The following is a 27735-nucleotide window of genomic DNA, read 5'->3' on the forward strand; positions in this document are numbered from 1 at the left end:
AGAGTAAGATAAACATAAAGATATAACGATCGCCTGCTGAAACAAAATTAATTCAGTGATTATTTTCGCTTCAAAGACTATGAGACTTCAGTATTGTCTGAACTCATTCTAAGAAATAAAAAAATCCGTCATCCACGTCTGATATTGCTACGTGATTGGACAGTATTTATCACCTGTCGTTATTGCGCCAAGTGACGCATACGATCTTTAGGCAGTACTATTTGTTTGATAAACGCAATATCCCGGATGAGTTCAGCATGTTGTTAAAGGCGTTTTCAACCGCACTGTTGTTTTCTACTTTAAACCATGGCCATGGACATAAAAACCTTGCTAAACAATCTTCACGAAGAAGTATCTTGTTCTGTGTGCATGAACACGTTCACCAATCCTAAAACGCTGTCATGCTTACACAGTTTTTGTCTTCACTGCTTAATGGGGATTCAACGAACGAGTGGCCGCCATGACATGATTACATGTCCGGAATGTCGAAGAGAAAGTACGATCAGTAGTGGAAACCTCGACGCTTTGCCCACCAATTTTCGAATTAACAGTTTGCTTGATGTGTTGGCCATTAAACAGTGTGATTTTACCGAAGCCAAATGCGGAAACTGTGACAAGAAGAGTTCACATAGTTTCTATTGCTTTAAGTGTTTTGCTTTCTGGTGTGAGGACTGTATTACCCTTCATAATGGCATGCGAGCCAACAAAGAGCACCGAGTGTTGGCGCTCAAAGACTTTCAGGAGGAAGACTTTGCTGACATTTTAAAGCGACCTGCATTTTGTCAGAAGCAGGGCCACGAAAAGAAGGAATTGGAGTTCTTTTGCAAGCGCTGTGAAGAAGCGATTTGCAGCTCTTGTGTCGCAACCATTCATGACGGACATGCAAAGATACTTTTGGAAGAAGCTGCTAACGAATGCAAATTGCGATTGAAAGGTTTCCTTGAATCCCAAAAGAAATCGATACAACAGAAGAAGAACGACATCGCTAAAATTGACGAAAACTGCCATAAAATTCATGCAGAAGTTGGCAATGTGAAAAGGGACGTGCAGGCGTTTTCTGACAAAATTATTGCAGCTGTCATCGCCAAGAAAGAGGAAATATTTATTGAAGTCGAAAACCAAGCGAAAGAAACACTCCAGCGCCAGGGAATTCAAAAGAGTGAGATCGAACAACAATTGAAAACAATCAACGCCTCAGTAGGAAGGACTGAAACAGTTTTGAAACGGAACAGCAGTGCTGAATTAATCCAATGCAATAAATCTTTGAATAACTTTTTTCAAGAAGAAGTGGATCGAGAAAACCAATTGGGCCGAGCCAGTGAAAGTGTTCCCGAATTTGTTTATTTCGAGAATGAAAAAATATTGAACACTGTGCTTAACGAAGGAATTGGCTTCGTCGAAAATGTTTCAAAGAGAGCAGCACCGCATCAATCAAATGCAGAAGGCAACGGAATCAGAAATGCAACTGTTGGACTAAAAGCACAGTTTGTATTGACAACAAGAACTGCTGACGGAAGGCAGTGTTATAATGAACGGGATGAAGTAACGCTGGAAATAAACAATCAACAGCGACAAGATTGCATGGCCCAAGTACAGATCGAAGACCGCAAGGATGGTACCTACAATATCTGTTATTTTGTGTCAGAAGCTGGAAAATTGAATGCTTCTGTTAAAGTGAATGGAGACCATGTGCGTGGAAGTCCATTTGGCGTTCGGGTCAAAGATAGAGAATACAAACCTGTGTTATCGTTTGGACAACAAGGTTCATCTGCAGGAACCGTTGGCGCGTCATTGGCAGTGGCAGTGAACAACCGAGATGAAATTGCAGTGACTGAGGCTGAAAACAACCGAGTTCACGTCTTTCGCAGTGACGGGACTTACCTGAGATGCTTTGGTGGACCTGGCCAAGGGAAAGGCGAGTTTGAATTTCCAATGGGCATAGCCTTTGACCAAAATGGAAACATTTTAGTTTCTGACAGTGGGAACAATCGTGTTCAAATTTTCGATGAACAAGGAAATTACCTGGATGCATTTGATGGAGCTGAAGGAAGTCTCGATAGTGGATTGGATGAACCTGCTGATTTAAATATAGACAGCGACGGAAACATAATTGTTGCTGATGTAGGTAACAAAGTAGTTAAGGTGTTTTCGAATAGAAAACAAATTTTACAAAAAATTGGCGAAGACGACGTTTTCAAGTTTCCCTGTTCCTGTGTTTCGTATAAGCAGTATCTAATCGTGTCAGATGAAGAAGAACATCGCGTAAATGTTTTTGACGGGGAACAGGGAATATTTCTTTGTAAGTTTACAAGTGTTGGGGATGCTGACGGGCAGTTCAATGGACCCACTTTTTTAGCTGTTGACAAGGCAGGACACCTAATGGTCTGTGATACAGGTAATCACAGAATCCAGGTGTTCAAACTCAATGGAGAGTTTGTTGCAAAGTTTGGAACCGTAGGGAAAGAGTTAGGAGAGTTTGACTCTCCAAGCGGTATAGCAGTTCTTAGTGATGGTCGAATAGTTGTATCTGACCGTGAAAATCATCGTATTCAGATCTTCGAATGATCCTATTAAACCAACGAAGACAATGAGATGGTCGGAAAGTTATACAATGTATTTGAACTGATAAATAATCAGATTAAGATCTTCATGTGATTGTTGAATACGAACCAAGACCAGGTACACTACGATGAACTCAACCAAATTAAAATCAGTCTGTGTAGTGCACACTAAAATATAAGAAATTCTTGAATGATGTTTTGCAAGCTCAGTGACAATCAAGAAAGAGGAAAGTGTTATTAGCTGAATCACTGAAGCTGATAACACCGGCTATTTGGACTTTCAATTATCAACTGTTTTGGATATCACAAAACCGTATCTAAAATTGTTTTCAATTATGCATAGCGACATAATAGACTGTTGTTTTTCCACTTGCTGACTAGAGTAGAACAGTCCAAAAGTAAAAGTGTGTGTAAATGAAATTGTTTGAACCCCTGGTAGCCCTTCGGCATTGACATAACATGCGCTGGGTTAAGAACGTTCGCGCTAATTGTTTCTTCGCATCTTTACCGCGCACGCAAATTCACACGCCACGTCATGCGTCGAGCACGCTCTGAGTAATAAAACTGATGAACAATGATAGGGCAGATGGCCATTGCTATAGCTTTGCCTGGATTTAACGATCTTGGACGTTCGGTGACCCCTATTAAGTTTGAATTTTTTGCAAAATGCACCATCGAATTTCGTTCTTTTTGTCTCTTCGTTTATCTATGCGGCGGTTTCAAATGCCTCTTGAAGGGTTAGGTTTTGTGAAAACGTTGGCAACATTTGGTATTATTTACGCAGCAGACCCACTTAAAATATGACTAAGATCGTTTGCTTCCGTTGACTCACCTTCGATATTTTTAACTATAAACCCCTGTAGACCATGCTGAATTACCTGTGCCAATTATTTAAAATCAGGGCAGTTTTTAAAAAGAAAATGAAGAAATAAAATCGTAAAATTGAATCTATGCTTATTTTGAGATCAGACCAAACACCGTCACGGTCACTATTTCCTTTGTTTAAACTTGATGAATTACTAATGAGTTTGAGAATGAGAATTAGCTTGTAGGAATAAACGCGTAGTAAACGTTAAGATCGGATATAAATTAGCAAACAATCCGCAATGTACTCAATTTTGCTGAGTGAAGAATTTTGTAGCGAACAGAGTTAGTCATTTGTTTTTTCTTAAAAACGTTTATATATCCCAGTTGAAAGTTTGGGAACTTAGACTTTGTATATTTTTTTGCACCATTGTGGAAGAGGCTTTATATGCATATGTAAACGCGGTGAACTTCTTGTAACATTACATAACGATTTCAACCAGTGATTTACAGTGATTGTGAGCAATAATTTCAGAAGGTTTCAATATGATTGATAGCTTGAGATTTACGTGTTTTATTTCTTTTAAGTTTGTAATGAGGGTTTTACAAAAGAAATTATTGTTAAGAACTGATCAAAAGATCGAATCATGTATGTAATTTTAAAGAAGCAATTAATTAAAAAGATATTTGCATCTTATTTTGAGTTTTTGTTGAGAGGGCGAGCAGACCAAACTGCAGCAGAAAGTTTTTCCGCCCTTACTTGTTGCTGGTTGCACGTTGTTGCTTCGAGTATTGATTAGGAAGTACTTTCTCCGGATGACACTGAGTCGTCTGTCAGAAAGCAGCTCTGTATTGCTTTGTGGGGGAGGGGAGAGAGGGGAGGTTGGAGGAGGAGAGGGAGGGGGGAGGAGGGAGAGAGGGAGACAGAGATTGAGTTTGAAAGGGGAAAACAATAACTGACACCGCGTGTCGGACAATTATTGTTTAGAAGTGCGCTCGAGGGTTCTATGAGCCAGTTAGCGAAGGCTTTTGCTCCTAGCCAACTAACGTCAAATTGCGAGAGGTCCGTTTCGATTTCTTCCGACCGGAATACTCGGGATCACCTCTGGAGGTGGTCCAATTACTTCGTTTGAAATTTTCCGACCGAAATTCGCCGTTCCATTTCTGACAAACCGGTTCATTGTCCATATAGGGAATTCGGAAAAGGAATAAAAAATGGTTAGAACCATTTCTCTTGGTTGGCCCTCAGTTAATCAGAAAATTTCGTTCCATTTTCCTCGGGTATCCCCACGGGTCTCTGACAGGTCGGTTTGGCATTATGGAAAGCACCCGTAGTTCCCACCATCAGTGGCTATCAGTTGTAAATTTGTTTCTTTTAAACCTCTCTATTTTGCAAGGTTTTATATTTAGAACTAATATAACCGCTTATTTACCCGTGAGAGAGTCGTCAGCGGGAACATGAGAGTTCATATAATAATTGCAAAATGCGAGCATATATCCACAAGGATTTTCTAGACACCTTTCTACGCCGGAAAAATTTGAAAACGGAGGTTTCGCTCTGAAAACGCATCAAATGTTTTCCGTCCACACTACGCCGGAGGAATTTAAAAACGCAACAATAATCGTGGATTTGTGTCTGACAAGTGATCGTAATCGTCATGTCATCGTTTTCGAAAAGCTCCGTTCTCAAAACTTGTTTTCCGTCCTCACAAAAACGTAAAGCCGGCATTTATAAATTCCTCCAGTTTGAAGAACGTTTTCAAAAAGCTCCGTTTTCGTGACGGATTAGTGTGGACGGAAGGCCTAACCGTAGAAATAAAGCTGCGTTTTCACATTTTTCCCGCGTAGGGTAGACGCTGCCTAAAAGCTGTGATTCTAATTACAGTTATACTGAAGATGACGGATGTTTTGGAAACATGCATGTTTGTAAAATTATGAGACGTCTTATTTCCGATGTGATCTAAAAGTTCTGCCCCTCGTGATTGACAGTACGCTCGCAATTTGAAGCTAATTGTTCCAGACTTCGCTAGTGAAGAAGAGCGACGACGCTGTTCGAATAATTGCCAAAGTGAACACTGACAGCTACTGTTGTAGCAGTTTTTTGCCATAGTTTCAGATTAGATTTTTATCACGGAAAGTATTTGATTTCAAGAGCAAGAAACGAGGTTATTAGACCCCAGAACTTAGCTAATTATGGCTTTATTTAATTATAAACTTTCGTTAGTTGTGTTTTCAGAGGCACTTCATTTTTGCAAATATTACGTGCCGCCTGTCGCGAGGTTTTTTGCTTACACCACAATGGACCGCTGACCCAGAGTGCACTATTGGGATGGTTATGGGAGCTGCCTGCCGCTAAGGAACTAAGGTCTTATGGCGCTATGGCCCTATGGCGCTATGGCCCTATGGCGCTATGGCCCTATGGCGCTATGGCCCTATGGCGCTAAGGTGTAGACTTAAATGTTTGTTTAATTAATTAACCTAGAGGCAAGGAAGTAGTGGGGGTAGAGTGGGAAAGGTACATGTGTACTCTACGTAAAACACATTCCATCGCCGTCGCTTCACATTGAACATCGCAAAGCTATATATTTGTTTCAGGTAACTTCTTGCTCTCCTTGTGGTACCATTCTCCTTAGAACAAAACTAATTTGCCCTAAACGCATGCGTAGATTAGTTAGCGTTCGTGGCTTCTATATTAGGTGGATACATTGCATACGGAATCATGCACAAATGTTGAGTGGTTTTCCTTATGGTAGAGCTCAACATGTAAGGCGCATGCGTTCTAGCATCGTTAATGTTATACACTATTTTTCCACGCGGTATTTTATATATCATGTCATGTGACCAAGAACGGCAGTTAGTTTTCAGGTAGCGCCATTTGTCCCTTTTTATTGAAAAAGTGAAACGTTACTGTGGCTACGTAGCTTTTAGAATTACACACAGGTCGGTTCAACAAATATCATCTGCTGTTTTCAATCTACAATAGTGTGCTTGTCAGGGTTCAAATGTATTGCTTCTCCTTAGCGGCTTGTTTATTTCTTGCCTCAATTGTGTCTGTAAGAGAGACCAAAAAGTTCCCGAGTTAGTGGCTTTAATACTCCGCAAATTGTAAATTTGTAACAAAAGAAACCAGGAAAATGCTCAAATATTGCTGCAGACGCCGTGGCACCTAATGAAAGCGCAAATTAATTTAATCAGTCTTTGAGGAGACTCATTCATATCGGCCAAGTAGCGCTGTTTATCTTCAATACTTTTCGTTGAAATGCTTCTCAGCCATCAATATCGTTGTGTGTTAATTTTGAATTGTTTTATTGTTAACAACAAAGGTGACAACAGAAAAAGAAAGTGGTATTTCGTGACTATCTGATAATTAAATTAGTTCTTGTTCATCGGTAAAATTTGTATTTTTAGTAAAACAACATCGTTTCTGTTCCGTTTCTTCATCACTACATCAGATGTGTAACTTTCTTTCATTTATCTCCAAAAAACAAGGACATCTTCCGTATGTTTTGGAGAAAACAAGGATTTCATATTACATGCCTTTGCGAGGAAAACAAAAGTATCAAGTTACAAAGTTGGTGTGAGAAGCTAAATTGTCACGTTTGCTGCTTCAGCGTATCATTGAATTTAAAATGAACGAAAATCAACGTAAAACACCAGTAGTAATTAATTTGTGCGTAATTTTTGGACCTTGAATGAAAACACAACCTTGAAACATACACACTGCAAAGGGGAAAAGCTGTAGCAGACTACCAAGGTAGACACAAACCGGAAGTGAACCGGGCAGGGGTGAGTATTTATGGGACTACTGTACCAGAGCTATCAATTGCGCTCTGCACTATCTGAGATTGTCTCACTAGTTTTAGAACAGTGACGGATATTACAAAAACAACAACAAAAAAGATTTAATTCCGCTTAAAATGGTAAAATGCAATTTTTTAATTAAAGGTTCCGTTAAAATACTCGGTTTGTAGTCTGGGCATCATGATCTGTACATATGTAATACTCATAGTTATATAGCTGCGAATATATATATCGCGGGGTGGCCTTAGTTAAAGAAGCTATGAACCTTAATCACAAGATACTTTCCGAGGATCAAGACTTAAATTAGCAAAACCAGACGACGCCAAAGTGTATTTAAGCTAAATCGGTCTCTGTGATTCAAGCCATTAACTAAATATGTCGCTTGAAATCCTTAAAACGAGCGGCCTTTCCATATAATTGAGCCATTTCATCCCTTTCTAAATTGATATATATGAGCGGCAACTTATGTTCTTTTGTACACTTAAGAGATTAAGTTTAGCTTGATTGTATTCTGAATCGATTTTGAGACGAGCAATTAAAATCCCTTATTCTAGATTTCACCTGTTCGTGAAAAAGAGTTTGCTCGGCTTTGTTCAAACGATTTCTGTTTCAATGCACAAATTTAAGCTGTTTTTAAGGCATCCTCAATCGATTATGATAGAAATTATAAGGCGAATCTTAAACCAACAGAAAATTACTTTCAACTGCCACTAGGTTATCGTACACACAGGAAAAGGGCGATTTCTCAAATATATTTATGTAAAAATGAGTCATTTTCCGAAACTGAAGTTAAATGTAAACCCCGAAATTAAGATTGATTGCAATATACAGGATTGCTGCAATATTTAATGCCATAGAGCGCATTTATTCCAGGATATTGTTATGTTATTTTCCAAGTAATCAATAAGATGGAAAGTCATTGTCATCAGAATTTCTGACGATATGATAAATTTGATTGTAAGCGTCGTGTGATTCCCAAACTATTTATATTCATCTTTTCACGAACATGTTCCTGCCTGCGTTTTATTGATTTGCAAGAAATTATACCCTAACGACGCCGCTTTAAAAAGAAAACATCCGCCCTTCCTTGAGAAAGAAACTTTACGGGGTTCATAAATTTCGAAGAGATCTTACTGCGTCACAGCCGGAAATCTTTATTAACCCGACCGTGACCGAACGGTTTTCTGAAAAAGCTACGAATGGACTATTAACTTTCCAACGGAGTCATCGTTAGTGGAGAGTATAGCTGTTCTGAGGCCAGATCACTGCAAACTTTGCAGGAGAATTTCAAGGGACGGCTGTACACCGATGTCTGTAGAAACTGCTCTCACTACGGCCTTTATGGTTCTAGTTTCTGTAGTTGGAACCGCGGGAAATGCACTGGTCATACTAGCAATCCTTTACAAACGAAGGCTGAGGAATATTCCCAATTATTTCATCCTTGATTTAGCAGTGTGCGACTTGCTGACCGTTTCTTTGGCCGTGCCTTTGCGTCTCGTGGAAGGTTTTCAACCAGGATCAGTTCCTTGCAGTGTAGTGATAGCAGTGACTATTCTTTTCGACGGTTTGTCCAGAATAAACATTATCTTTATTAGCATCGATAGATTGATAGCGGTGAAATTTCCTTTCGCGTACAATGCGCGCATGACTCCAGTAACTGTGGCCATTTTTATCACAAGTGGATGGATAATCATGACATTATTTGCTATTTTACCCATTTTGGGCGTGGGCTTGGCCCCGGCTGAATTGCTACGTCAGAATCAAGGATTGTGCTTCTTTTCCACAAACTTATCAACAGCGTATCTCCTTGTTTTTCTCATCGGCTTTTGTCTGCTGCCATTGGTTTTGGTCACACCAATCAACTGCTTTCTGCTCAAGGTAAGTCACCGACAGATGAGGGTGATACACATACAACATATGCAGCTAGAGAGAACGGCAAATGCATATTCACAGACTGCAAGTGCCTCGAGCTTTGGTGGCAGTGATCAACCGTCGAATGCTCAAGAGCAAAACAAAACATTTGCTTTAAAACAGAGGCGAATTGTACGGATGGTAATAACCTTAGTTGGTTTGTTTGTCATTCTGGTCATCCCTATCACGATAATCGATCTCATGAGCGCGTTTGGAGTGTCAAATGCCCCACCGCTCGTCGCTAAAATAGCTGTTTGTATGATTTACACCAATGCAACTATCAATGTTTTTGTTTACGCGGGTTTCAACGGGGAATTTCGAAGAACTTTTTGTGAAATATTTCGCGCTGTAAAGGCGCGAGTGGTGAGAGTTTTGCCTTGTTTGTAATTAACGTAGTCGAAGTAACTTTGATCTGGATTAAAATTTTTTGAAGGGGAATTTGATATAAGGATCGCTTATCACGATGAAAGAAGCAAGAGAATAGTTTACCGATAAAATAGCTAAAAAGGATTTAAATCTAGGTGCAGGTGCAACTTCTTTTTGAATGTTGCTGATCGTCTATGTGTTTGTATTCAATAAGGCAACCTGAAACTATAATTGGATAATTATGAGACCACTCAGAGCGATCTTTAGACGCACCTCAGTGAATATTCGCCTGTTGTTATTGTAAATCATAATCTTGTGTAAATAAAATATGTTCATTTATTTTCCATTGTCACTCATCTCACACACAAGCGCATTTCGAGTGCAAGCAATACACTGCAGCGCGTCTAATTAGGGGGATAGAAACGTTTCCCGGCTCCCAGTTGAGCAGAGGAGATCGATTTTAAGATTCTTCTCACATGACCAGTTGAAATCTCTCCCTTCTTTTCTGTCAAACAATTGAAACTGACAGTTATGGTGTGGCAGGGTCTTTTCGTTTGCCGCGCCGAAGTTGCGGAACTCAGTGCCAGAGGATTTAAGAAAGCGAAAAGTAGACTGTTTAAAACTAAGCTGAATACTTTTATTTTTTAAGAAAGCTTTTTACTGTATTTTAGTTAGTTGTAATTGTTTGTATATAATAAACTTAGAAATTTGAATTTGTAAAATTACTGTTATGGTTTATTAGTAGTGTTTTCATTCCGAGCTTTCCCCGGACCCAAAGTTGAGCGATTGCCGCAATTATAAGGCGATAAAATAAAGGGAGTTTTCACAAAAAGAACTGACTGAGCTTTAGCTGGTTGCATTAATGAGGGTTGCAAGACAGGGTTCCCGGCATTGTAGTTCTGAGAAAGTAGAAATTGAAACAATCCCAGTTGACGCACTGACAGTTTGAGCACATATAATCGAAGCATACAAGAGATTTTCCCTTTCAAAAAACACGTGTATAAGTGCACATATTCCGTACGAGTGCTGAGAAAATTTTCTGGGTTGCTCAATCAGTCAACCATATGAAAACCATGTAAGTTGAGTCCCAGAATTACGGTGGCCCATAGGGGCAAAACACAACTCAATTTCTCTTCTGAAAAGCAACAATCTTTTGGAGAACACAACAACCTTTTGGAGAACACAACAATCTTTTGGAGAACACAACAATCTTTTGGAGAACACAACAATCTTTTAGAGAACACAACAATCTTTTCAAGAACACCACAATCTTTTTCAGAACACAACGAAATTTCCTGATACACAACAATCTTTTTTGAAACACAATAAAATTTTCTGATACACAAACGCAAACTAAAACACAACAAAATTAATTGAAACACAACAAAATTTCAAAGTACTGGTAACTAACCCTGATGCTGAAAGCGACCGGAACCTGAGACTTGCTCTGGTCAACGTCACTGAAAGGTGCCATTTTTGTGCCGTTCATGTGGTGGATTTGATCTGAAATGGCTTCTTCAGGTTCAATAAGCTATAATCCAGAGGAGGAAAGCATAATTTCATATTACTTTTCAAGAGGATATACGTATGAAGTCATCACTGATTTTTTAGCTAAGTTTCATGGCATTACGATGTGTGTACGAACATTGAAAAATAGGTTGAAGCAATTGAACTTAAGGAGAAGATTGCCATCTTTTGATATGGATGTTGTACGGGAACAAATCATGAATGAGCTTAGTGGACCAGGCTGCCAAGGTGGATATAGAAGTATGTGGCATACCCTACGACTAAAAAATATTCAAGTTCCTAGACATGTTGTAGCTGACCTTACGAGGGAAATGGATCTAGAAGGATGTGAGCAGAGAAGGGCAAAAAGCCTTAAAAGAAGAAGTTACTTCTCATCTGGCCCAAAGTACACATGGCACGTCGACGGATACGACAAATTAAAACCTTATGGATTTCCAATACATGGGTGTATCGATGGCTGGAGCCGAAAAATAATGTGGCTAACAGTCACAAAGTCAAACAACCATCCAGAAATTATTGCCAATTTCTATTTGAACTGTGTGGCAGAGCTAGGAGGCTGTCCAGTGAAACTGAGGACTGACTGTGGAACAGAAAATGGCTTGATGGCAGCGATGCAATGTACATTTCAAGAAGATGCAGAAGCGCACAAGTATGGGTCATCTCCGTCGAACCAAAGGATTGAGGGCTGGTGGGCGTTTTACAGAAGAAACAGGTCTGGTTGGTGGATTAACTTCTTTAAAAGCCTTATGGAACAGGAAATCATTAACCCTGGAGATGAGATTCAAATGGCATGCCTCTGGTTCTGTTTTGCTCAGTTACTTCAAGATGACCTAGACAAAGTTAAACACTGGAACACACATTTAAGAAGGGGCTCTAGGCATGACACTATCAGTGGGAGACCGGATGAACTATTCTTTCTCCCAGAGCTTCATGGAGGAGTAGATGGTCTACTTCACCCGATATTGGATGATGAGATCCAATCTATGAGGGAGAACCTGACCTATGAAGAGGAGGAGAGCATCTACCAAGGGTACTTTGAATATGTACTGGAAAACACCGAGTTGCAGCTGCCCAACAGTATTGAAGAGGGACTCTCTCTGTATAAAGACCTCCTTGAAATTGCTAACATAGATGATGTTTAATGAAGAAGAAAGAGCTGTGCAATATCAGTAGGGGCAGGTTCATACATAAGTGTTCACTTTGATACAGGTCCATTACACCCATGACTGATTTATACCTTGTATTTTCCATTTCAGTACTGTGCAAGTAAAACTTAAAAGGTAGCCATCAGACTCAACGTTAAAATATTTTAATATAATTATTCATCATCAGTGGTTACAAGTACATATCAAAAAGCAGTTGTCTTTTGACAGCAAGTGAAAGTACTCATAGGAACAAAAACGTGATCAGTAAATTTCAACTGGACAATGTCATCAAGATTTAAGTTAATAAACAACTCGGTAATTTGCTTTCTTTCTTTGATTACTAAAGCAATGATATCCACCAATAACGTAAGAACCAAAACAATACCAACACAGGAGCATTCATTACTTATGACCAGGGTTAGAAGGGTTGGCAAAACTCTTACCAGCAGTAATAATTTCTTGGGCACACCAAAAAATACAAACAAACAAATAGACTAACCCCCAACAGGGTTTCTCCCCCTCTCCCTCCCCCCCCCCCCCCCCCAAAAAGGAAAAGAAAACACCCCATAATTTTGCAGACTGCCTGGTCATAACAAATGAAACACCCCTTACTGTGGAATGAATTGCAACAATATCATTGTGTGATGATTTATGAAAATGTCAACAATCTTAATCCTTTGAGCCCCAGAATCCACATACAAACAATCCTTGCTGATCTCCTTACATTTTCTTCTAAATGGCTCTTTTGTTCTTGTCATTTCTGAAAGTACGGTCGTAAGAACTTCGTTTCTTCAAGGCTTCGTCAAGTATTGCCTCGGCTGAGGCATGTTTCATGACTTTTAGGGGAAGGGACTTGCCTCTCACGGGCTTGAAAACGCCGCACGATAGAGAACCAATCCCGATGGTTATAGTCACAAATTCGTCCATCTTCGCTTTCTTGGACTTGGAATTGAAGGTGGTTTGCGTCTCTTTCGACTTTTGGGATAAAAATTTCTTGAAAGAGGACACTTGACTAGCTGAAGACGAAGATGAACTCACACCGCACTTTGGGCAAAACTTGTGATCTGCTCTTCTCCAACCACCACAACTGTGACAAAACATGGCGGGCAACAGGATAGAGGACAAGTGCAAAGGGTCCTTGTGACCAGAGCTAGTCCCAGGTTCCGGTCGCTTTCAGCATCAGGGTTAGTTACCAGTACTTTGAAATTTTGTTGTGTTTTAGTTTGCGTTTGTGTATCAGAAAATTTTACTGTGTTTCGAAAAAGATTGTTGTGTATCAGGAAATTTCGTTGTGTTCTGAAAAAAATTGTGGTGTTCTCGAAAAGATTGTTGTGTTCTCTAAAAGATTGTTGTGTTCTCCAAAAGATTGTTGTGTTCTCCAAAAGATTGTTGTGTTTCAGAAGAGAAATTGAGTTGTGTTTTGCCCCTATGGGCCACCGTACAGAATCGTTAATTCTATTTTCCCAATATTTTCATTGATAAATGCGTTATAACGGCACTTTCATGATACACATAGCCCCCTACCAGACCTACTGAAGACCACAATGCAAACAATCAGGCCCCCCGAACTGTCTTGGGTTACCTGTGCTGTTGGAGAACTGTACCGGAAAAGAACAATCAATAACTGCGACCAATCACATCCGCGGACCATTCATTCCTAATTAACATGGATTGGAAACATTTACCGAAGTGTAAACTTTTCAACGCTGTTTTCGCCCGATCCTACGCAGTAATTTTGCCTTGAAATGTTTCAAAAGGTAAAGAGCAAGTAAGAAATCGAGTTCATGTTAAGAAACAATTAATTCCTTGCGATTTGAAGCAAGCATTTCGGAACATTGAAGTAAAAATTGTCGATTGATCGTTCTTTTTATGTGCGTAGCAACCTTCGTTAGCAACTGAGCAACTCGATCGGGAAGATTTGTGGACGTCATCAAATTTGGACGGAGAAGAAAACTATGGACTCGAGAAAGTTTTATTTTCATCCTCCAATCACGGGATATATCAAAGAAAATCAGGAGCCGAACTTGAAATTTGAGCGAAAGATCGCGCGCGGTTAGTTCCTTCTTGGTTTCGACTGTACTGTTTGAGTGAACATGGATGAATTTGACGAGAATGGTTGGGCCCACGTTCACCATGCAGCCTACAATGGCTACTATAAGAGTGTTAGTCGCTTCATCAAGTCGCGAGAAGACCAGTTAGAGCTTGAAACTCAAGACGGACAGCAGCTAACTCCCTTTCTCTTGGCGTGCACCAACGGCCATCTTGAAACTGTACAACTTCTCGCAGAAGAGTTTCATGCAAACTTGAAGGCTAAAGATCGGCAATTGTTTGGCGCTGTAGAATTGGCAGCGTTGAAGGATCACATCAATGTTCTGGAGTATCTTTTGAAACTCGATAGCCCTGACCTCGAGGTGTGGAAAAATTTAATTCGTGGCCTATCGGTAAGTGATCTCGAGACATCGTGCGCCAAAGCTCTCGTGGAACTCACGACGGAGGAAAATTGTGATCATTTAGAATCGTTCTTGAACGCCGGGGGTGTTCTGGCGATCTTAAATTTGTTGAAAAACTCCTTGTCGAGTGAAGAATCTAAGATCTTTGCTCTCTCGGTATTGTTGAACCTTGTTAGACATGATGCAGGAAAGGAACAGTTGAGCAAAAATCGAGCGGTGCCTCCCATTATCTTGCAACTTAAAGAAACCACGAGAGCTCTGTATCTTCCTGCTACAAGACTGCTGGAAGCACTGGCTTACAGTGAGGAGAATAAAGAGGCTACAGTCAGTAATGGGGGAATCGATTCCCTAGTGCGGTTACTTCGGTACAGTGATGACGAAGAAGTTGTGGAATCAGCATTGAGTACCCTAAGGGTTTTATCCAACTCAAATTCTGAAATACAAACGGCTGTTGGAAGTAATAAGGACATTTGGAAGTCCCTGGTTAGCTTGCTGACTGGAGTTAAAAACAAGCATGTCCTAGCAGCAGTGGCTAAGACAGTGGGTGCCGTTGTCAAGGGGCACACAGCCAATCAGAATGCCTTTGTTGCTGAAAATGGAGTACCACCTTTAATGGAACTAATGCGTTTACGATCAAGAGAGTGTCAGTTTGCTGCTGTTCAAGGAATTCAAGCATTAGCAGAAGGTAATGAAGGCAATCAGAGTACTGTGACGGAACATGGATGTGTAATGATGCTGATGAGACTGTTAAAGCGATCCAGAGCAGCTGATTTAAGAACACTGACTGCTGGAGCTCTTTGGGCCATTGCTGGGGAAAAGAATGCTCAGAGGCGATCTATTGGTGCTGAAATTGGCGTCAACCTCCTAATTGAATTTCTTTCTGAGAATTTACCTCAAAGTCTGCATTTCATTGGATCAGAGGCTCTAGGAGTCCTTGCTGAGGGTGTGAGGAACAAAAGAGATGAAATCGCCAAGGCTAATGGTGTTACGCCATTGGTTCGTCTGTTGGGGAAATCAAACACACCAGGATACATCATTCTTAGTGTGCTACGGACATTGCGAGCATTGTGTCTCTGTCTTGGTTTCAGGCCACATGTCCAAAATCAGGATGCTGTTACCAAAGAAGGGGGTCTAAAATTTCTTATCAGGTATATGGTACAAGCAAGGCAAGACATCATCAAGGTAGAGGCAGCTTATACACTGGGCTGTGTTTGTTTGAGTAACAGTGCTAACATGAAAGCAGCATTAGATCACAAGGATTTCAGTTTTGTACACATTCTCCGACAGCTTTATGATGAAGATGATGAGGTGCACTTGCTTGCTGGTGCCGCTCTGGCTGTATTTGCTTACAACAATGTTGCAAACCAAAGGAACATTGCTCTGTCAGGGGGAGTGAGGTACCATGCCTTTGTCCCATTTTTGGAATCCAAGAATGAAAAGCAGGCTACTTATGCTGCATTTCAAGTTGTTGTTTTGTCTCGGATCATCCCTGATGAAGACCAATCCTTAACATCAGCGACTGGAATAAAACTGTTAGTTTCACTTCTTGACTCAACAACTGAAGACATTCAAGCTGCTGCAGCAAATTTTATCGGAGGTCTGGCACATACAAGAGCTGGGATTCCAGGTGCCATCATCTCGATAGGAACAATTCCCTTGCTAGGAAAGCTCTTGACATCACAGTATGAAACTGTACAGGCAGCTGCAGCTGTTGCCCTTGGATACCTGAGCTTTGACAGTATAGGTGAGAGACAGCTTCTCAGTGTGTGTCGCCGTGACCCTTTTCTTTATGAAGTGATACAGTTTCACGCAGGAAAAGTGAAACTGTCACCGCAGTTTGTGGAGAGATGGCAGCACTGCAAGAGGATTGGCCTCCCTCCAATAATGTAAGTCAAGTGTTTGTATTTTATGTACATGTTGCATGCAGTCAAACTGCTACCAATTCTGCTTAATGTGGACACAACATACTTGTACATGCAAATGTAATTAACAATGGTAGCATCCAGTTTGAGATGATTCCATAGTTGATGATTTTGTGTATTCTCCTTACCCGTCTGATCAATGTTTTGATATTGTACGGAGAAGTTATTGTTAATCACTGTTGGTATTGTAAAGTCTGCTCCAGCTAATGGTGTGTGCAGGGTCATTTGAGAATTTACATGTATCCTGCTTTCTATAAAGTATTATGTGACAAGGAGTATTATTGCTACTCCCTTTTAATTGCATGCAAGTCAGTCGCAGGACATCCCACGGATTTTGTCAAGATAACAATCTGCTGCAACCTATCTATACTCTTAGGTGGTGAGAGACATTGCGAGAGTGAACCAAGTGTCTTGCCCAAGAACAAATCTTAATGACCAGAGTCAAGGCTAAAACTTGGATTATTAATTTAGAGTCCAGTGAACTAACTATTAGGCCACTTGATTGGTCACTTCTCTGTCTACATTGTACCTTAAAACCCTGACTCAGGAAAAATTATCCTGGATGGCAGGTGCTTGAGTAATAATAGGAAGGTGAAGTGGTGAGGCATGCGCTTGGGTCTTCTCACTCTTGCATGCTGTTCCAACGTGTTTTCTCTTATTACTTAAAGGGCCATTGTCATGATAAAGTGCATGTGCAGTCTTGATTGACACCAATTTTTTCAACCAATAGAAATCATAATACTATCACAGCTTGGAATTTCATGTGCCTTTTGAAAATCTCTTTATCTGCTGGCTTTTGGCATTTTGTTTGTAAAAAATATTCATTGTGTTTACATGTATGTTGTGTGTGTTGAATACAAGCACATATATGCTTTACTCTCTTCCAACTTGCATGCACATCTGCAGCTATACAAAATTTCCGATGTTCGTCCTCCCATCTTTTCTTTCAAAACAAAACGGCTATGGGGTGAAAGTAGCTTTTGTCTCTAGCCGCTTTGACCACCCCCCCCCCCCCCAGAAGGGGTGGCAAATGGTCCTTCAAAAACCATGGGTCTCGCAAAATTTGTGCTGAATTTCACGGGTCTCGCAGTCTCGTTTTTTCGGTGGTTATGTGCATCTTGCAGTCTTGATTTTTTTCACAAAGGTGTCTTGCAGTCTAAGGCTAAGAAAGTCGCGAAGTAATGATTTGTTTATATTTTCTTTTATATAAGCTTAAATGACCTCTGAACGTCTCAGAACCTGGACTTCTCAAGCTCACATTTAAAACACTTTAAAGTCTCGGTCACGCAATTGATAAAGTCAAAAGGTCTCAGGCTCACAAAGAAAAACGCTTTTCTCACCTTCTTGCCAAGTCTCGCATTTACCATTCACCAGCCCCCCCACAGGACATCTTATTTCTCGATGGTATTTGACTCAAAACACAGAATATGCTGTTTAAATCTTTTATGGATGACTAAACAGTTCTTCAGTATTGATATTACTATGTTTACACACCTCGCAAGGTCGATGGAGAAGGATTTTTCTCACAAATATTAACTTTGAAAACTGTTCTGTTGAATAATAAATCAAACTGCTGTACTTGCGTAGAAGGATGTCAAATGCCCTTTAAGGACATTCGTGCAAAAATTGTCCAACATTGATTTTTTTCTGAGACATTTACCACTGTTAGATGATGAGTTAGTTATGTCAGAAATGTAAAAAAAAAAAAAAAAAAATGGGGGGTCACCGACTTTGTTTTGGAGAGAACATGCCCAGAGCACCCTAAATCTGAAAAAATCGGACTTCGCCAGCGAATAAGGCCACAGTGTCTGTGAGCCCAAAAATATTGCAGTTAGATCTTTGACGTGAAATGTTCTCTACAAAATATTGTTTAAGTGGACCTATCAAGTGAATTTAGTCATCTGGTGAGGTTCCTTAAAGAACAAGTTCGCATTTAGCGACCACAGTTTCCCGTGCCTTGTAGCTGCAAGATGGCAGGATTCGATGTCACGTGGACAGAAATCTTTAATTTTTTTAACTTCCCACTTTGATTTTTTGTTCATGTTTGGACAATGTGGAAATAACTGTAAGTAAAATCTGTTTCTGGAAAGAAAAGTAGGGGTCACTGAATGTCCAATATCGCTAAATTCAGGCGAAGCTATAGCAATAGCTGTCTGCCCTGTCATTGTTCATTTTGTTACTTAGCGCGTGCTGTCATGCATGATGTGCTTAAGTGCCTACTAAGCCGCCTAAAAGAGCTATGAATGCATTTTCAGGTACAATTTTGTACTCACTATGAGTTCCATTTGTTATGTCTCCATTGCATTGGAGGCATGTTAGAATTTTTGTTACATTTGTAAATTTTATATAAAGATACATGTATTAATTTAACAAATCAACGTGGTAAAAAAGTGCTACATTTCATTCCCTTTGTAGGAAAAAACCTGATCAGTTCATGTCTGTGGGAAAGAAGATGGTAACAGCTCATTTTGCTCTTGATGCAGAACAGACATTTACTGTTGCAAGCACTAATGAATCACCTGCAGGAATGGCCTCAGATGGAGTGCTGGAACGAAAAATATCTGCAGCAACAAGTATGAGGACTGGGACAATTCTTAGACTTCCAATAGCGTAATTTGGATTTAGTCAGAGATAGTCTAAGTCTTAAAAATTTTAAAACAGTATGTAACGGGTTTGACATGCAGTTATCTACTGCTATGTCCATGGAAAGTGTTATGTGCTGAGATGATTCAGTTGAACGATGGTTGTGTTTTTGAGTTTGATACTAGAGTGTATGTTGAAAGAGAATTCTTTTGTAGTTTTATTTAATAAGTTCATTAAGGTGTATAATTTTAACAATGATGCTCGAATCGGAGCGAGTTAGTGACATAGTAGATTGTGTTCATGTTTATTCCAGTATATGTGTGTGTCTGTTGTGTGCTTAAATTCCTGTTACTGCATGTAACTACATTTTTTTAGTTATAAATTACATGTATATAAATGCAGTCGTGTAGATTCTGCAAATACTCTGAAGGGTTAGCAAAATCTTCTCATGTTTTAGGACAGGAGTAAACTGTTTTTGTATAGGTATGAGCATGAAAGAAGTGAAAGCTATGTACAGTACTGTTGTGCATTTGAGATCGTTTTAGTTATTTACACTTGAAAATACTGATAGTTAATACCTGTACATGTTTTATGACAAGTGTATGATTTTGGTTTCTTTATTTATAAAGTACAGATGTTTGACATTAATTTTTTTTAAAAAAATGATGAAATATGAAAACACCCGGCACAGTTCTTGATGAAACATTGAAATTAATGACTCAAAGCATGGTAACCTAATTACCTGTGAGACTTCTCAACATCTGACAGTTTCTCAACTGACCATAAACTCATATTATTACATAATTACTGCAATGTTAAACTCATGGCCAATTGATGAGGTTGGGAAAGGTGCCTTAGGAATGGTGGAGCCGAGATATGAGCCTCGAGCAGAGCATGCAGGTATCCACGGCAACCCTGAGAGCGGCAACCACCAGGCACTGTCACACTGACAGAGTCAGTGGAGGTACTTACCAACCCATGTACTTTCCGTCACCAGCCAAAGGGAGGGAGGTAAGGAAGCAAAAGCACTCCACAGGCACAAATGGCACTCAAAGGCAAACTGCACATTCTACGGTGGCCCATAGGGGCAAAACACAACTCAATTTCTCTTCTGAAACACAACAATCTTTTGGAGAACACAACAATCTTTTAGAGAACACAACAATCTTTTCGAGAACACCACAATTTTTTTCAGAACACAACGAAATTTCCTGATACACAACAATCTTTTTCGAAACACAGTAAAATTTTCTGATACACAAACGCAAACTAAAACACAACAAAATTTCAAAGTACTGGTAACTAACCCTGATGCTGAAAGCGACCGGAACCTGGGACTAGCTCTGGTCACAAGGACCCTTTGCACTTGTCCTCTATCCTGTTGCCCGCCATGTTTTGTCACAGTTGTGGTGGTTGGAGAAGAGCAGATCACAAGTTTTGCCCAAAGTGCGGTGTGAGTTCATCTTCGTCTTCAGCTAGTCAAGTGTCCTCTTTCAAGAAATTTTTATCCCAAAAGTCGAAAGAGACGCAAACCACCTTCAATTCCAAGTCCAAGAAAGCGAAGATGGACGAATTTGTAACTATAACCATTGGCATTGGTTCTCTATCGTGCGGCGTTTTCAAGCCCGTGAGAGGCAAGTCCCTTCCCCTAAAAGTCATGAAACATGCCTCAGCCGAGGCAATACTTGACGAAGCCTTGAAGAAATGAAGTTCTTACGACCGTACTTTCAGAAATGACAAGAACAAAAGAGCCATTTAGAAGAAAATGTAAGGAGATCAGCAAGGATTGTTTGTATGTGGATTCTGGGGCTCAAAGGATTAAGATTGTTGACATTTTCATAAATCATCACACAATGATATTGTTGCAATTCATTCCACAGTAAGGGGTGTTTCATTTGTTATGACCAGGCAGTCTGCAAAATTATGGGGTGTTTTCTTTTCCTTTTTGGGGGGGGGGGGGGAGGGAGAGGGGGAGAAACCCTGTTGGGGGTTAGTCTATTTGTTTGTTTGTATTTTTTGGTGTGCCCAAGAAATTATTACTGCTGGTAAGAGTTTTGCCAACCCTTCTAACCCTGGTCATAAGTAATGAATGCTCCTGTGTTGGTATTGTTTTGGTTCTTACGTTATTGGTGGATATCATTGCTTTAGTAATCAAAGAAAGAAAGCAAATTACCGAGTTGTTTATTAACTTAAATCTTGATGACATTGTCCAGTTGAAATTTACTGATCACGTTTTTGTTCCTATGAGTACTTTCACTTGCTGTCAAAAGACAACTGCTTTTTGATATGTACTTGTAACCACTGATGATGAATAATTATATTAAAATATTTTAACGTTGAGTCTGATGGCTACCTTTTAAGTTTTACTTGCACAGTACTGAAATGGAAAATACAAGGTATAAATCAGTCATGGGTGTAATGGACCTGTATCAAAGTGAACACTTATGTATGAACCTGCCCCTACTGATATTGCACAGCTCTTTCTTCTTCATTAAACATCATCTATGTTAGCAATTTCAAGGAGGTCTTTATACAGAGAGAGTCCCTCTTCAATACTGTTGGGCAGCTGCAACTCGGTGTTTTCCAGTACATATTCAAAGTACCCTTGGTAGATGCTCTCCTCCTCTTCATAGGTCAGGTTCTCCCTCATAGATTGGATCTCGTCATCCAATATCGGGTGAAGTAGACCATCTACTCCTCCATGAAGCTCTGGGAGAAAGAATAGTTCATCCGGTCTCCCACTGATAGTGTCATGCCTAGAGCCCCTTCTTAAATGTGTGTTCCAGTGTTTAACTTTGTCTAGGTCATCTTGAAGTAACTGAGCAAAACAGAACCAGAGGCATGCCATTTGAATCTCATCTCCAGGGTTAATGATTTCCTGTTCCATAAGGCTTTTAAAGAAGTTAATCCACCAACCAGACCTGTTTCTTCTGTAAAACGCCCACCAGCCCTCAATCCTTTGGTTCGACGGAGATGACCCATACTTGTGCGCTTCTGCATCTTCTTGAAATGTACATTGCATCGCTGCCATCAAGCCATTTTCTGTTCCACAGTCAGTCCTCAGTTTCACTGGACAGCCTCCTAGCTCTGCCACACAGTTCAAATAGAAATTGGCAATAATTTCTGGATGGTTGTTTGACTTTGTGACTGTTAGCCACATTATTTTTCGGCTCCAGCCATCGATACACCCATGTATTGGAAATCCATAAGGTTTTAATTTGTCGTATCCGTCGACGTGCCATGTGTACTTTGGGCCAGATGAGAAGTAACTTCTTCTTTTAAGGCTTTTTGCCCTTCTCTGCTCACATCCTTCTAGATCCATTTCCCTCGTAAGGTCAGCTACAACATGTCTAGGAACTTGAATATTTTTTAGTCGTAGGGTATGCCACATACTTCTATATCCACCTTGGCAGCCTGGGCTACTAAGCTCATTCATGATTTGTTCCCGTACAACATCCATATCAAAAGATGGCAATCTTCTCCTTAAGTTCAATTGCTTCAACCTATTTTTCAATGTTCGTACACACATCGTAATGCCATGAAACTTAGCTAAAAAATCAGTGATGACTTCATACGTATATCCTCTTGAAAAGTAATATGAAATTATGCTTTCCTCCTCTGGATTATAGCTTATTGAACCTGAAGAAGCCATTTCAGATCAAATCCACCACATGAACGGCACAAAAATGGCACCTTTCAGTGACGTTGACCAGAGCAAGTCTCAGGTTCCGGTCGCTTTCAGCATCAGGGTTAGTTACCAGTACTTTGAAATTTTGTTGTGTTTCAATTAATTTTGTTGTGTTTTAGTTTGCGTTTGTGTATCAGAAAATTTTATTGTGTTTCAAAAAAGATTGTTGTGTATCAGGAAATTTCGTTGTGTTCTGAAAAAGATTGTGGTGTTCTCCAAAAGATTGTTGTGTTCTCTAAAAGATTGTTGTGTTCTCCAAAAGATTGTTGTGTTCTCCAAAAGATCGTTGTGTTCTCCAAAAGATTGTTGTGTTCTCCAAAAGATTGTTGCTTTTCAGAAGAGAAATTGAGTTGTGTTTTGCCCCTATGGGCCACCGTAACATTCTCACACAGCTGGCAAGCAAAACACGTAAGCCCTGCAAAAACCTGTATGAGACCCCACCGAGCATGATTGCCCTGGAGACCGCAGGCCAGCATTGGCTCCACTCAAACTTTGTCTAAATTACATTTAACCCCATTACAAATTGGGTGTGCACATTTGTTATCTTTATACACATAAATTATTGTACATGTAATTACATGTAGTGCCTTACAAGAAAAAAAAAAGATGAATTGATCTGTAGATACAGGCATGTTAACTTAACAAATAATTTATTAGTAAAGAGATTAATTTTGAACAGTGCTGTTTGTTACAATCAGGATCCTCCACAGAAATAATACATAATTGTCTTTGAATAATATTTTTTATAAGAGAAAAACAACTTTTTTTCAATCTGTCTACGGTGCTGTCTACTTTGTGGCTGGCCCTGGTAGCCCTGACAGCTCACTAATCCTTTGACAGGTCTCTTGAAGACAAGAATGCAACACTCATCTGTTGATTTAGTAGATCATATATATTTCAGGGCAAATTTGTTAATCCCAATAAATTTTTGTTCAGTTCTATCATTGTCGCCATCAACGGGATTCCAAGTATTTTCCCAGACAGTACTGCTTGGATGTCCTTTGATGTTCCATGCTTGTCAAAATCCTTCAAAATTAGATGGCAGTGTTTTAAGCTGATCTTGTTACATGTACCAGTACCTCAAACTGTGGTTTGAAATCCTTACACCTTAAATGACACCTACATTAGGTAAAGGTGACATCTTAAAACATGCTGTAGATCGGCTCACGACCTTAGTGACGTACTGCAAGGCACTGGTTCACAACTTCTAACAAATGCGTGTTTTCCAAAGCAGCAGCTACTCTTTCTTTATCAGCCAACTGTTTGTTTACTGTGGAGGAAGCAGATGAGAAATTCTGTTACTATCACTAGAAATCTGTTCAAGTTTCAGATCTAATACTTGAAAATGATATGCTGTGATTACTATTACTGCACAAAGAGAAATATTCTAAGTAAGTGTTTTTGTATAATTCAATTTTCCCATGGGTGTCACAGCAAAAACTAAAACTCAAGCTAGCACAAAGCCAACACGTGGCAACGTAACATCAACACACAGCAACACAAAACCAACTCAATTCAAAACAAAACTAACGCACTGCAAAACAAAGAAATGTTAAATCGAGGCAGAAGTGAAATAAGTACACTGATAAGCAGACCATTGCTATCCATAATATTCTTTACTGAAATAAATTTAACATGACACCTTCAGGTCATGTGTAGTTGCTCTATCTGTCGTATCCAAAACTTTGTAGCGTAGATCTTCCCCTCCCATTCATTAGAACAAGGTATCTCGCCTACCTCTAAATTGATCCAAATAAACAAACAAGACCCCAGCCAAGCCTCAATCTGAGTGGACCACTAGATCTAGAAATACTGCAAATCCCTCACACTAAATTATGACAAGAAGAGTCTCATTTTCCATACAGGAGACTTGCAGCAACACTGCGTGAACAAGAGAAGATAACATAAAGAGAGAAAAGAGCTAAGAACAGAAATGTGTATTACCTGCATCTTCTGAGGCATGCGTGCCAGGTGTTATGCTGATATCAACCTGTGAAAAACAAAACAACAAAAAAAGAAAAAAAATTGTGAACATGTAGTATGGGATCCACAAACAGTCATATATTTCAGCTGTATGTACAACTTATGTATTACCCCAGGCTTGAGTGACCATTCTCTCTGATTTCTGGTTGAAAAGTAGAAGAGTGTGTAATTTCTCCTGAGCAGTACCTGATAATTAAACTTAGGAGGTATACACCTGATTGAAAAACATTGTTGGATGAAAAGTGTAAAGCATAAATGATACAACTTCATAGAGTTATGGGAAGACTGAACAAGCCTGTGCATAATCATGAATATACAAGATTGTTTCCTTGTGACATTTAAATGATCACAGATCACAGTGATTTAGAAAAACATGGAAACTGCACATGCCTTCCAAGTTAGAAGACAAAGGAAACTTTACATTTACAGAAAATGCGAGCAGTCCTGCAGTTTCTTCAATACCATAGCTAAGGTAGCAATAATGTCATACAACCTGCATTTTGATCTCGTAAAATGTTTTTTTTTTACCACAATTATTACTAATCTCGCAATCTGATTGGCTAATTTGCCATGATTGTTGATAAGAGTGTCTAGACAACACTGCTCGTGTCAATGTGTCACCCAATAACTTTCTCAACTCGTGCTCTGAAAAAAACATTTTCTTTGATGTTGATATTGTGGTAAAAAACAAATTGAAATGTGGTTTAGCGTGGTCTGTACTCTTATTGACAATGATACGCGTCATCACAGTGGTCAAAATTTGTTGTGGACTCACGAGGCATTGCTAAGAGTACAGACCACACTAAACCACATTCGATTTGTTAAATGGGATGTACACAGTGCGCAAAAAGGCAAATTAGTACTAGATTGCAAGTTTCCCAGAAAACCACTGTGTCGTTCATGGTTTATAACGTTTTTTCAATTACGGTGTATATACGTGTAAAAAACTACTACAAATCCTGACAACCAGAATTAACTGCGATTAAATCAAAATACCTTGAATCTGTCGGGCAGTGACCTTAGAAGCTGTACTCGTATTGCTAATCCAATGAGGGTTGCCATACTGCAATGAGGAATTGTCGGTGTGAACTGGATTTTAACATAATTGTTTGTGTCATCCACTTCCACTAATGACTGCTCAACAACATTCAACTGTTCCAGTGTGAGTGGATGCTCTGGATCATTGATGGAACGAATCAAATGTTCACCAGTTAAAGAAAACTAATAATAATAATAATAATAATAATAATAATAATAATAATAATAATAATAATAATAATAATCGATATTTAAACAGGGTGACCCCTTCAGTCGCAGGACTGGTATCAACGGGGGCCCTGTATAACGTAAAATAAAAAGAGCATGTATAAATAATATATATCTATAAAAAAACTAACTACTTTAAAAGATACGCTGAAAAAATTTAAAAGCTTAAAAAGGTAATAGCGTTCTCATAAAAATTGGATATCGAATTGAAAATGTTCTAAAAAATAACCTAAGAAAAAAAATCGGAGATAGCCTTGAAACGTTCCTTAGGTGGCAAAATCTTTATGTTCGTTGGAAGGCTATTAAATGTGCATGCACCATGATAATAAAAAGACTTTTTAGCGACATCTAAATGAAATTTAGGAACTACTATGTACTTGTCTGTAAATCATTTAATTTAGCAATGCTAGCTCACACTGGGTGGACAGCACTCCTTAGTGCTTTACAGGACAGCAAAACCTGTAGTAAGCAGACACCCACAGACCCTCACTTGTGTCCGCTTAATACTGAGCTGTTGACTCAGTTTGTCAAAAACAATTCTGTACAAGAAAAAAGGGAGAAGTGACTAACCTCTTACAAGTGGGTTGGCGAATTTTCCTTCAAAAACCATGGGTCTCAGAATTTTCATTGAATTTTACAAGTCTCACAGTCTTGTTTTTTTTTTTTTTAGCAGTTCTGTGCTTCTCACAGTCAAATTTTTCCACAAAGCTGTCTCACAGTCTTGTATTTTTGCAAGGCTAAGAAAGTCTGAAAGTACTGATTTGTTTGTTTATTTAAACGCTAGTCTCGCCTTCTCACAAAGTCTCTCATTTACCATTCTCCACCCCTAGAACTAGGATAGCCCTCTTTAATTTGGGGCCAGACGTAAGTACATTTTTTGTTGTACCATCCACATGTACATGTAAACAGCAAAATCAGTGATGCTGATTCCCAGATATCTGCATCTGCCAGTTAAACAAACAATCAAGACAGCACCTGTCTTATCAACCTCAGCAATGCAGTGGACACATATCTCTACACCAACTGCTCATGCAGAATTTATAGCGATTGGAATGCACTAGCAGTTCCCACACCCGCTCTGCACGCGGAACGAATCGGGAAAGTATTGTCCCGAGACAATTGTTAGGTTGAGATAGAAAGAATGTTGTTCGTCTACCAGGAAGGAATGAGATGAGAAAAATCTGAACGACAGTTTCCACTAGGTTCAGTATGAAAATACATGTAAGCTTACTGTACGCAAACAAGACTTGTACAAAATGACAAATGACAACCATTAAATTGAAAATTGAAGCAATTGCTTAGTAAAGGATATCAAATACTTCTCTTTCATCGATCTTATCTACTACCTCCTCATCCTGTTCTTCGGGGAGAACATCTCGCTCTTTTTTCTGTTGGAAAATGGTAGGGTTTGCATTCTCCAAAGTTGTCGCCATTTTGCCATTCAATCACGATTAGAATGATGGGAAATTCTAGCCTTAGTTCCAGCTTTCCTCTGATGCTCATGCAACGCCTGCTTGATATTGCATGTGTTTTCTCGAGTGATCTCGGCGCGAAAACGAGATGTCTGCTCAGTGCCAGAAGGTCAAGAGGTAAGTAAAATTATTTTGGTCTGTTTAACCGTAGCTTTCTCGAGTTGTTTGTTGTTTTGAGGAATGATGAGAGGTAAATTGGAGACTTTGCGAGATGGCGATACAAGGGTTTTCGTTTCTAGCCTGATTTTTTCGATTT

General features: G+C 39.5%; 6 protein-coding genes across 6 annotated transcripts; 4 read left to right on the forward strand and 2 right to left on the reverse strand.

Moving 5' to 3' along the window:
- Nucleotides 1-265: 265 nt before the first annotated feature.
- Nucleotides 266-4062, forward strand: LOC110054869 (E3 ubiquitin-protein ligase TRIM71-like). Its single transcript, XM_089298588.1, has one exon. The coding sequence runs from the start codon at nt 307-309 to the stop codon at nt 2563-2565; it is 2259 nt and encodes a 752-aa protein (XP_089154714.1). The 5' UTR covers nt 266-306; the 3' UTR covers nt 2566-4062.
- Nucleotides 4063-8032: 3970 nt separating this feature from the next.
- LOC110050255 (dopamine receptor D1-like) lies at nt 8033-10341 on the forward strand. Its single transcript, XM_020756160.2, has one exon. The coding sequence runs from the start codon at nt 8475-8477 to the stop codon at nt 9462-9464; it is 990 nt and encodes a 329-aa protein (XP_020611819.2). The 5' UTR covers nt 8033-8474; the 3' UTR covers nt 9465-10341.
- Nucleotides 10342-10542: 201 nt separating this feature from the next.
- On the forward strand, nt 10543-12605 carry LOC149106836 (uncharacterized). Its single transcript, XM_089298317.1, has one exon. It carries the CDS (start codon nt 10952-10954, stop codon nt 12110-12112), a length of 1161 nt encoding a protein of 386 aa, XP_089154443.1. The 5' UTR covers nt 10543-10951; the 3' UTR covers nt 12113-12605.
- A 1131-nt stretch (nt 12606-13736) lies between these two features.
- LOC110050253 (ankyrin and armadillo repeat-containing protein-like) lies at nt 13737-19760 on the forward strand. The gene is made up of 3 exons (XM_089298313.1): nt 13737-13872; nt 13995-16451; nt 18903-19760. The coding sequence occupies exons 2-3, from the start codon at nt 14209-14211 to the stop codon at nt 19099-19101; spliced, it is 2442 nt and encodes an 813-aa protein (XP_089154439.1). The 5' UTR covers nt 13737-13872; nt 13995-14208; the 3' UTR covers nt 19102-19760.
- Nucleotides 19761-21068: 1308 nt separating this feature from the next.
- On the reverse strand, nt 21069-23141 carry LOC149106837 (uncharacterized). Its single transcript, XM_089298316.1, has one exon. It carries the CDS (start codon nt 22720-22722, stop codon nt 21562-21564), a length of 1161 nt encoding a protein of 386 aa, XP_089154442.1. The 5' UTR covers nt 22723-23141; the 3' UTR covers nt 21069-21561.
- Nucleotides 23142-23391: 250 nt separating this feature from the next.
- On the reverse strand, nt 23392-27474 carry LOC149106838 (cytosolic iron-sulfur assembly component 2B-like). Its single transcript, XM_089298318.1, has 4 exons — nt 27320-27474; nt 25738-25943; nt 24703-24748; nt 23392-24028 (listed from the first exon to the last, which is right to left on the reverse strand). The coding sequence occupies exons 1-4, from the start codon at nt 27438-27440 to the stop codon at nt 23931-23933; spliced, it is 471 nt and encodes a 156-aa protein (XP_089154444.1). The 5' UTR covers nt 27441-27474; the 3' UTR covers nt 23392-23930.
- Between the last annotated feature and the right edge of the window lie 261 nt (nt 27475-27735).

This window comes from Orbicella faveolata, unplaced genomic scaffold, assembly GCF_042242905.1.
Source record: "Orbicella faveolata isolate gen_17 unplaced genomic scaffold, um_ofav_v1 contig_3, whole genome shotgun sequence".
Lineage (NCBI taxonomy): Eukaryota > Metazoa > Cnidaria > Anthozoa > Scleractinia > Merulinidae > Orbicella > Orbicella faveolata.

Bases quoted from the DNA above. Each gene is read 5' to 3' on its own strand.
- LOC110054869 (XM_089298588.1), top strand. From the start codon at position 307: ATGGCCATGGACATAAAAACCTTGCTAAACAATCTTCACGAAGAAGTA.
- LOC110050255 (XM_020756160.2), top strand. From the start codon at position 8,475: ATGTCTGTAGAAACTGCTCTCACTACGGCCTTTATGGTTCTAGTTTCT.
- LOC149106836 (XM_089298317.1), top strand. From the start codon at position 10,952: ATGGCTTCTTCAGGTTCAATAAGCTATAATCCAGAGGAGGAAAGCATA.
- LOC110050253 (XM_089298313.1), top strand. From the start codon at position 14,209: ATGGATGAATTTGACGAGAATGGTTGGGCCCACGTTCACCATGCAGCC. The intron at 16,452-18,902 runs GTAAGTCAAGTG...TTCCCTTTGTAG, and splicing joins ATTGGCCTCCCTCCAATAAT to GAAAAAACCTGATCAGTTCA.
- LOC149106837 (XM_089298316.1), bottom strand. From the start codon at position 22,722: ATGGCTTCTTCAGGTTCAATAAGCTATAATCCAGAGGAGGAAAGCATA.
- LOC149106838 (XM_089298318.1), bottom strand. From the start codon at position 27,440: ATGGCGACAACTTTGGAGAATGCAAACCCTACCATTTTCCAACAGAAA. The intron at 25,944-27,319 runs ATATCCTTTACT...TAACTGGTGAAC, and splicing joins CGATGAAAGAGAAGTATTTG to ATTTGATTCGTTCCATCAAT. The intron at 24,749-25,737 runs GTATTTTGATTT...TGTTTTTCACAG, and splicing joins CACTGCCCGACAGATTCAAG to GTTGATATCAGCATAACACC.